This window comes from Halyomorpha halys, unplaced genomic scaffold (genome assembly GCF_000696795.3).
Source record: "Halyomorpha halys isolate HHAL.00 unplaced genomic scaffold, Hhal_1.1 Scaffold124.1, whole genome shotgun sequence".
NCBI classification, from domain to species: Eukaryota; Metazoa; Arthropoda; class Insecta; order Hemiptera; family Pentatomidae; genus Halyomorpha; species Halyomorpha halys.
The window spans coordinates 451,889-462,837 of NW_027111282.1; the positions used below are offsets into that span (position 1 = coordinate 451,889).

The 10,949-nt window shown below is 37.4% G+C and overlaps 1 protein-coding gene across 3 annotated transcripts in view; it reads left to right on the forward strand.

Annotated features, from left to right (window-relative positions):
• The window catches only part of LOC106678122 (probable serine/threonine-protein kinase DDB_G0282963), a 50,439-nt gene that overhangs the window by 8,019 nt on the left and 31,471 nt on the right, over nucleotides 1-10,949 (forward strand). For all 3 annotated transcript variants that reach the window (XM_067049304.1, XM_014416453.3, XM_014416454.3), the window contains 2 exons: nucleotides 6,428-6,546; nucleotides 9,426-9,571. In XM_067049304.1, the coding sequence (XP_066905405.1) occupies nucleotides 6,428-6,546; nucleotides 9,426-9,571 (265 nt within the window). The remainder of the gene's footprint in view (nucleotides 1-6,427; nucleotides 6,547-9,425; nucleotides 9,572-10,949) is intronic.

Sequence of the window (10,949 nt, forward strand, 5' to 3'; positions counted from 1 at the left end):
TAGAAGGAACCTCCGACAAGCCATTAAAGAAAGCAAACGACAGTGCTGGAGAGAACTCTGTGATGAGGTTGATGCAGACCCATGGGGTAGACCTTACAAAATAGCGCATAAGAAACTTTGTAAAGGCACGATGCAGCTCCCCACGTGATCGAATGTTGTAGACAGTATTGTCAGAACACTATTCCCTGAACAGGCGAATACTACTGAATGTATAGACAATACATATATTACGGATTTTCCACAAATCACGCAGGAAGAATTAGAGGACTCACAGGTTAATACCCGATGTGGGCAAGTATGGTCACCAGCATGGTGAGGTGGATTTTTACATAACCAATTGTTGACCGGATATGGGTGCTTTAGAGCCTACCAGTACTGCTTCAAACTAGACAACACCGCAGAATGCGCTGGATGTCAGACTGTCGAGGAAACCGCGGAGCACGTGTTTTTCACTTGCATTCGCTTTGCAGCAGAAAGAAGTGAATTGGAGAGAGAGTGTGAAGGACGCATCACTCCAGAAAATGTGGTGAGCTATATGCTTCTCTCAGACCAGCATTGGAACGCTGTGAAGAGATTCACCACAGTCGTTCTCAAGAGGTTGAGAGAGGAAGAGAGGGCTAGAAGACGTAACTAGCATGGAAACGTGAAAACCATGCGAAGAATGCGAGGCGGCACTCAGCCATTTCCCTCCATGAAGTAATGCCTAGCGGCGGTCCCATGGAGAGGAATGAACAGGTGTAGGGCGGTGGTTTTAGTGGGTAAAAATCCCACACACGGATAAGTATGGGCCTATCCGTGTCTTTTGAAGATTACACGCACACACACCCGACTTGATATAGCTGTGAAGGCTCTGGAGAAGGTCATTGCAAATAGGCTACAAGAGTTCACAGAAGGAGTGGCAGGCCTCTCCAGGAATTAATTTGCCTTCCGGAAAGCAAGATCCACAGTAGATGCTATCACGTTGGTGGTGGAAAAGGCTGGAAAAGGTGCAAAATGCTATTGTGCTATTGTCACGATGGATGTAAGGAGTGCCTTTAACACAGCAAGATGGAGCTGCATCCTGGATGCCCTACTGGTAATGAACGTCCCTGAATACCTCAGAAGTATCATTCATGACTACTTCAAGGATAGGACCTAGATATGTTCAACAGATGACGGCTTGAGAAGGTTTAAGGTGACTGGCGGTGTACCCCAGGGCTCGGTGCTGGGACCTCTGTTGTGGAATGCGATGTACGACGGAGTCCTTAGGCTTAGTCTACCAGAGGGTTCCGAAATAGTGGGCTTTGTTGATGATATCACAGTGGTCGTCGAAGCAAAGTATAAAGAAGAGCTCATTCTAAAGGCCAACCAATGTGTCGCTTCGGTTCGAGATTGGCTAGAATCTGTAGGGTTGCAATTAGCAGACAGTAAGACAGAGGCCCTTCTTGTCAGTAGCAGGAAAGTGAGGGAAAGCATAACCTTGAGAGCGGGTAGGCAAGAGATCCAGTCCAAGCCTTCTTTGACTTACCTCGGGGTAAGGATCGATGATAGACTCCGGTTCAGAAAACATATTCAGCTGGTGAGTGATAAAGCGGCTAGAGTAACCACCGCACTATCACGTTTAATGCCCAACATAGGCGGACCCAGGAACAGCCGTAGGTTGTTGATATCCTATGTGGTCCCATCTATTCTGCTCTACGCAACTGTGATATGGAAGGATGCGTTGGGTACTGAGGCCTACAGAAGATGCTGTCGGTGTATCGTTGGTGTGCGCTAAGAGTGATCAGCGCGTTTCGTACAGTCTCATACGAAGCGGCTTGCGTGGTGGCCAGGATGCCACCTATTGAGCTGATCGCAGATGAGAGGAGCCGCTCTTATAATAGTGTTTATTATATTCCAAGAGACGTATTAAGAAAGGAGACTCTAAGAAAATGGGAACATCGCTGGAATATGGCATTAAGTGGAAGATGGACGCACAGGCTGGTGCCCAATATCGAGGCCTGGGTGAATAGAAACCACGGGGAGGTAGATTATCATATCACCCAGTTTATCACAGGGCATGGTTGCTTCCGAGCCTACCAGTATTGGTTTAAGCTCGATGAGACTGGAAAATGTCCATTGTGTCCAGGAATGGAAGAGAGTGCAGAACACGTTTTCTTCTTCTGTCATCGCTTTCATGAAGAAAGAAGAGAGTTCTGACGCTTTTGCGGCTCAGACCGACAGCAGATAATATCGTCAATATTATGCTGCTTATCCAAGATTATTGGATGGCAGGCCAACGATTTGCTGCACAGGTGATGCAGAAGTTAAGACATGAGGAGAAAGATAGGCGAACCAGGAGATAGTCTAAAACAATGAGGCGGCACTCAGCCACTCACCCCCATGATGTAAGCCTAACGGCAGTCCCATGGAGGGTGGGAAACAGGTGTAGGGCGGTGGTTTTAGTGGGTAAAAATCCCACACACGGATAGGCCCGTACCTATCCGTGTCTTTTGAAGATTTCCACCGACCCTCGTATAAACAAAAAAAACACACAAATGACTTGGCCATTGTAGCATTTAATGCCATAAGACTTACCACAACAGAGGTGATGCAGAATCTTGGGAGCAAGATTAAACAGCTTCTCTCCTTCATCCGCATCAAGAACAATGTGCATGGCAAGATAAGAAGTTTTGCATGTGAAATCCAACTGTATTTTGAAAAGTTAGAAACAGCTGCACTCCCAATCAAAACTGCAGACGGTCACACCCAAACGAAGGAGGTAAGTCCACCTAGGAAGAAAGCTGTTAAATCAGAAGGAACAGTAGCCATACCTTCTTTAACAGGCGTTAAAAGGAAGAACACTGGAAAAAAGAAGAAAACTGCACAACCCAATGCACCAGTGGTGCATCATAATGCAAATCACCCTCAGAGATCTAATGCAGTTCAGCGTGGAGAACAGCAAGAAGAGCTATGGTAAGAAGTGCGAAAGATATCTAGGAAGAAACCTCGCCCTAAGCCACCGAGGCCTGCTGCAGTCATAGTAAAAATACCGGAGAGCCAGTCCTACTCAGATGTCCTACGAAAGGTGAGAGAAGATCCGGCGATGGTGGAAATGGCTTCATCAATCACAAAGGTCTGGAAAATTAATAAAGGCGACCTTTTACTCTAATTGGACAGGAAGAAAGAGCAATCTCTTGCTTTACTAAAAAGCTCAGTGAAGGGTGTGCTTGGCAAAGGGGCAGAAGTGCGGACTTGGACAGAGGAGTCTCTTTTCGAGCAGCGAGATTTGGATGATTTCACCACCAAAGAGGAGGTTGCAGAGGCCTTAAAACCTCTCCTGGGTGAAGAGTCAATGCCCATCACAGCGGTAATGTCCATCCAGAAAGCCTATGGTGGTTCGCAAACGGCGGTCATTTCACTTCCGGTTCTCCAGGCTAGGAAGATTATGGCTCAAGGAAAGGTCCGAGTAGGACTGGTAGACAGTGGATGCGCACTAGAAACCCTGTTCACAAAAATAAATGGAACCACCTCAAACCTGAAACTAAAAAGGATTTGGATGAATGGGCGTATTCTAAATATCAGGGATACGTGGAAAATTTAGACCCAAAGGACCATTCATTATGGAAGGCGACGTCTATTGGATAAACGTGAAAAAATTCTAAGTCTAGTAGACAATGATGAATTCATCACCAGTGACACCAAAAAAGCTGAAGTGTTTGCTAATTTCTTTGAGAAAACATTCTCTAACACAGAAATAAGCATTTAAATCTCCCCCTCGCTACAGTTGAGCTCCAACCTAAATTCACGTCCCCAAAAGAAATCCAGGACCTTATTAAAATGCTCATGGTAAAGAAAAGTCCTGGCCATGATTTGATCCCAGTCATAGCAATCAAAATGTTACCCAGGAAAGCTGTCGTTTTTATCACGTAAATTTTTAACAGTTGCCTTTATACTGGATACTTTCCGGATACATGGAAGAAAGCCGAACTCATAGTAATTCACAAGCCTGGTAAGAACGCTAAACAAATCAGCAGCTATAGACCTATCAGTTTATTACCCATTTTTGGAAAATTACTGGAATCAGTTATAAAAAAATATCTTAATTCTTTTTTTCAGAGCATCGAAATTATTCCTGATTTTCAATTCGGTTTTCAATACTGTCATTCCACTTCTCACCAACTGGCAAGACTATCAGAATTTGTAATGAGCAGATTCGAAAAAAAGAGACACACCGTGGTAGTGTTCTTAGATTTCCAACAACCATTCGATAAGGTCTGGCATATATATGGCATCGAGGTCTCCTATATAAACTAAAGAAAGCAGGCACTCCAAAATACCTATACAATATTCTGAGCTCATTCCTCAATGGTAGAGCATTTTCTGTCAGAATTAATAACAAAAATTCAACCCTTAGACAAATCCATGCTGGTACTCCACAAGGTTCAGTCCTTTCTCCCATTTTGTTCAACTTCTACCTTCCCGACATAGTTTCACAGTCCACACACACTTCTATAGCTATGTTCGCTGATGATACAGCTGCGTTTTCTCAACATGATGACATAATAATAGCTAGAAACACTTTGCAAAGTCACCTTAATGATCTAGAACAATATTTCACTAAATGGATGATTAGCTTGAACATTGAAAAATGTAACTCAAAAGTTTTTACTCTCCAATGCCCACCAGAACCACCGGATCTAATCCTTAAAGGTAAAAATGTGAAATGGAATTCTGCCAGTGAAACAGTAAGATACCTGGGAATTCACCTAGATCGTCGCCTACCTGGAATCACCATATCAACATCAAACTTATGCAAGGTTAGCAATGCTATATCCTATCCTAAACAGAAATTCCAAACTAAACTGTTAAAACTGATAAACTGATAAAACCAGAAACAACTGTTCTTATATTTAAAACAATTCTCAGGCTGTGTACTGCTGTGAAGTCTGGAGAATGGCATCCTTCACGTAAAGAAAAAAACTACAATCTTTTCAAAATAAAGTCTTAAGAATCGCAGTTAATGCTCCTTGGTTCATAAGAAATAGCCAATTGCATCGCGAATTACATATGAAGTCAACAGAGGATCACATTAAAAAAGGTTCCTGAAGTTCAACCATCGAACCATTGACCAGTGGCAGCAGCATTGGGAGGCTGCAGATTCCGGCAGGTGGTTTCGCAGTTTAATACTTGATGTGGGCACGTGGTATGGCCGCCAACATGGTGAGGTGGATTTTTACATTACCCTATATTTGACCGGACATGGTTGCTTTAGAACCTACCAGTACCGCTTCAAACTGGCCAACACCGCAGAATGCCCTGGATGCCTGACTGTCGAAGAAACCGCGTAGCACATGTTTTTCACTTGCATTCGCTTTGTTGCAGAAAGAAGAGAATTGGAGAGAGTGTGTGGAGAACTCATCACACCAAAAAATTTATGGTGAGCTATATCCACTCTCAGACCAGCACTGGAACGCAGTGAAGAGATTCACCATAGTCGTCCTCATGCGGTTGAGACAGGAAGAGAGGAGGGCTAGAAGACATGATTAGCATGGAAACGTGAAAACCATACGAAGAAAGCGAGGCAGCACTCAGTCATTTCCCTCCATGAAGTAATGCCTAGTGGCGGTTCCGTGGAGAGGAATGAACAGGTGTAGGGCATTGGTTTCAGTGGGTAAAAATCCCACACACGGATAGGCATGGGCTTATCTTTTGTAGATTTCCACCCCCCCCCTTGTAAAAAAAAAAAAAAAAAAACACACACTCTTAAAATGACTTAATTATTCATATTTCTGCCTCCACAAACTCTGTTTCAGTATTCTCTGCATGTGTTATTCTTGAGGTATTAAGAATTTATTCACCTATATAATACATTACTTAAGTATTTACTTAAGTTCACAGTTTTAAAACAATGAACATTTTTCTCTTTTATCCATAATAATAATTATTTTCCAAAAATTATTAGTTTTCTTGATATAAATATTTTAATGATTTGTCGTATTGAATTGATGTGATCAATTAAATCGATGAATATATTTATCAAATACTTGTTAATGTATTCAAATATTTGATACTTTATCTATTGGGTTCTCCTTAGCTGCCCATGGAATAGATATGTTCTTGGATCAGTATGTTTTTCTCCAATGTAGCCTGGCTCTCCATATGCCCAACTTTTAGGTTATCATTTTAAAATGATTCAAAAATCCGCATTATGATTCTCCTATTTGGGAGCCATCATAGTAACAGATCATCACTTCACAACTCCAGCTCCATGTTACTATTTTTTTCTTTAATTAAATTATGATTAGTTTTTTCATAAATGTGGTGTTCAAATCTAATATTAATTCTTATTTGATGGTACTCCTAGTTATAAATACTAATCCTAAAACCAAAATTAATGTTTTGTTTTTTTAAATTTAATACTTTATATTTTCAAATTTAACTTTTATCTTTCATTGTTGCTTTTCAGGCTATACTGTCTGCATGAAAGTGATCCAAATACAATAATTGATCTATCATACTTCCTGTGTTGGAATTCTGCTGTCGATGATAAGTATGCACTTGTACATCCTGAAGTTAACTCAAGAAGTGAGTTGTTATTTGAGTTAAAATTGTTTTTTTGTTTTTTTGTTACTAAAAATGATTGTAAAAAGTAAGTTATAATCTGCCTATTAGCTTTTATTTAAAAATTTGACAAATGTTTAAGTAAATGCATATTCTGCTGATTAAAATCATAATTAATTATATAAATGGACAATGGTCCAGGTTCTAAAAAACAGCTTAAATAGTATAAAAACTATTAGAAGCCAATGTTTTCCACCACTTTGTAGGACTTCATCATGTTTAATGAAAGATACAAATGACTAAGCATATGCAAATAGTGTAAGAGAATAAGATGCCATGAAATTAAAATTAAGCTAAAGTGGGTTTAACAAATTGTGTAAAAAATATGTGAAAAAATATATAAATCAACAAAATAAGTTTAAGAAAACAAATATAAGATGTACTGTGATAATTATAAATAAAAAAAAAAATACATCAAAGTATTAGACATAAAAAAACAGGAGAAGTATTAATAAATAATAAGAGAAATATAGAATAAACAGTGTGCACTCTAAAAGACAAAAAATTAAGGAAATAAGATATGAATTAATGGAGGTCAAGAAAAAAGGAAAATAAAAAAACAAATTATTAGTTATATAAAAAAAGTGAATTAAAAGAAAAATATATTAAATTTTAGATATCCTTCCATATCTTTAAACTGTACTTAATATTTATCCCACATTTTCACTTTTTATTTACATTTATAGTATTATGATTACTGCTCTTTTATTATATAAATATGAACACCTTTATACTTCTCTTCAGGTTTGTATATATTCTTTTTCTTCTCTATATTATATTTTTTGTATCAATTGTTCTAATTTTATTGCATTTATCTTACAGAAATAACTTTTTTAGCCTGAGCTTTGCAAATTGCATAAGAACTTCTCATTTTAGTAAGCTTTCCGACTGTATACTCACTTTTGTGATTACCTTTCAAGTTGTAATCAAATGTAAAATGGAATTTAAAAATAAATATGGATGATGAAGGGTAGGGGAGCAGTGCTGTAATTAAAAACAGATGGTGTTGACAATTGAAGCATAAGATTTTGAAACATGTTTGAAGTAGATAGGAAATTTAAATGACGTTTGCAGTAAAACATTGCATAGTAAGATAATTTACTGGAAGTAAAATAATTAAAATTTAAGATAACAGGTATTCAAAATGTCCTCCACTTTGCTGCAAACAAAGTCTTGTTCTTTATCTCTCCTGTTCTATAGTTACGCCAAAGGTTAGTGGCCCTGATAAATGTAGTATTGCTTACTCAATTCTGTCAATTGCTTAGGAGCATCGGCATTCATGATATTTTGCTCTACTTTTTTCCTTTTATTGTAATAGGTGTATTGTGCAACCTCGTATTGATATTGTTCTTGCCGACGACTATGGTCTGCTTTATTGGCCCTCTGTGGATTCGATACTATTCCAGCACCTTTGTCTGCCATATTAGATTTATTTTTCTTCCTCATTTTGTAAAATTTGACGACTGGGTGCTGGGGGCCTGGCAGTTCCGCATTGATAGTCTCTCTCTAGAAATATTAGGAACTTGCCTACGGCCTTGTCAAAAACATGTTTTCTTAGATATTGATAACTGTTGCTAAACATCGTGTGAACTGGACACAGAGAACATTGTGCATTGCCGAGAGAATATCAGTCACGTTTCCCCAACAGGGATGTTCTTGGTCCTACTATGTTTAGCACCATTCAGCAACATCTAAGGGACCATGGATCATTCTGTTGAGACTCAGAATAAAAGCGAGCACGAAAATGCAGAGGAGATGACTGAACAATTCTGTTGTAATCCCAGAACCAGTTCTGTGAGATTAGCAGAGGAAGTAAATTCATCACATATGACTGTTTGACGTATTATTCAAAGGGAAAGATTAGTCTCTGTGCAGCACAATGTTCTTTGCAAAAGATGATACATTCCAAGAAATAATAAAATGAAGATGATATAGATGCAATATAATAAGTGCAATAGAATCAAAACAATGGATAATACAATAAAGATAGTATATATTCAAAGAAGAAAAAATAATATATTTTAACTTGAAGAGAGGTACAAAGGTGTTTATATTTATGTAATAAAAGAGCAGTTATTATATTACAATAAATGTAAAAACAAGGTGAAAATGTGAGATAAATGAAATGCAGACTAAGGGTATGGGAGAATATCTAAAATTTAATATATTTTTCTTTTATTTCATTTCTTTTATACATTTTTCATTTTTTAACCATCTAATTCCACCACTCCTGCATCTGTCTCTCATCTGCCTTCCCCACTGTGACTTTCTTCCAAAACAAAAGGTGGTTGTCGATTTGTTCTTTGTTTTCCTTTTTTCTTTAGCTTTATTAATTCTTATCTTATTTCCTTAATTGTCTGTCTTTTAATGAGTAGTCTGTTCTATATTTATCTTATATCTAATTTTCTATATATTATTACTTCTCCTATTTATTTTATGTCTAATACTGTAATTTATTTATTTTTTTTATACTTATCGCTGTACATCTTATTTTTGTTTTCTTCATTCACTTAGTTAATTTCCATAATTTTTCACACATACTTTTTTTTCATAATTTGTCAGCCCCATCTTAGTTTGCTTTTTATTTCATGTCCTCTTATTCTCTTACACTATTTACATAAGTTTAGTAATTTGTATCTTTTTTTAGCCCTGATGAAGTCCTATAAACTGGTGTGAAACATTGGCTCCTATTAAATAGTTTTTGTACTATTTGAGCTGTTCTTTTCCCTACACCCAAACTTCCTTCTTTTATTAATTACACATGGTCAATCAACGATGTTCCATTAAATTTTATGTTTGTATTTAAAAACTCTTTGTAACAATTTTACTATTGTTTTTGGCAGGTGATCGTATAAATAACACATTTTCTCTACAAAAAGCGAAGTGTAACTCTGAAAATAGGAGGACAAAATTAAAGCAACCCAGCAAAAAAAAGATTGGTGCAGAGAACTTATCAAAGGTTGCAGGAAATTCCACTTTACTCAATACTGTAAGGAATAAATATTATTTCTTTTATTATTAATTCATTTATTTTATGCATGAATCTGAAAGAATCATACGTAGTTTCAAACAAAAATTTATCTGCATTATATGAATGTGGTCCTGGGTATGCCTAATTGGTTTAAATGCTGCTTGTCCCTGCTCAAAGTTTCCCTCAACCATACAAAAAGACCTTATATACCACTGAGAACCGACAGATTGGTCTGTAGTTGTCACATAGGGTTAGATTTCAATTTTTATTAATGGATATGATAATATTATCCTCCCACTCCTTTGGTATTATTTGTTCTATCTAAGTTCTGTGAAACAGGCTCTAGAACATTTTAACCACATCTTCTCCGTGTTTAATAAGCTTTGGTGCAATTTCATTTCAGCTTATTTACCTAGCTTTATCCAGATACTGCTGTATACCATCCTCCTAAATGGTGTTTGTCTATGTTGTCTGGATGAGTGTTCAGGCTGTCTTAACTGTTGCTACGCTGTCTTCTTAGATCCCATCTCCCCTTTATTCTTTCACAGAGAACCTTGCCTGGTAATAGGCTCGCTAAGTTTCAAGGATATCTTCCTCTTTTACAATATTGTTTCCTCCCCTGATATTGATGGTGAACAGTTGTTTTCCAGTTTTATCTGTGAGGGATTTAATAGTGTTCCAGAATGTTCTCATGTTTTCTTGGTGGCTCTCCTTCAAGTTCTTCCCACACTTACTTTTTGGAAGCTTGGACAATCCTCTTGGCTCCATTCCTGTTTTGAACATAAATTTGCCTTGAGTTTCCATCTTTCCCTTTATGTATTTCTTCCAATCTTCTTTCTTTTCTTTAACTGCATTATGGACTGCCTTGTTCCACCAGTGATTTTTTTTCAAGCTAATACTGACATTTTTCTTCCTGCATATTGTTCCTGCTGTGCTCAGGGGTATTTCTTTGGTCTGCATACTGAATGAGTCTATTTTCTGGTCAATATTTATTTCTACCAGAGTGTGTGCTAGGTGGTTCCTATGTTGATCTTGCTTTTCTTCATCTCTTAGCACCCTAGCATCTATATTTTCATTTATTTTAGGAAGCTCATTGTACCATAACCTCTGTGTCAGCTATCAATAGGAAGTGATCTGTACCAAATTCTGCTCCCTGTATTACCTTTATGTCTGTATAATATCTACTGATGCTTACAGTGCAGCTATAAAAATTAAATTAAAGCTCTTAGATTTTTAATGTTCTTTAAAAACACACAAAATTAGACTGGTATTCATTATGCAATGATACTAAGCAATACAATTTTTGATTCATTGGATTCACAGCAGATTTATGATTATTTAATTATTTCAAATAGACTTTAAAAAAATAAATAATCATTTATTTTTTTTTAATTAA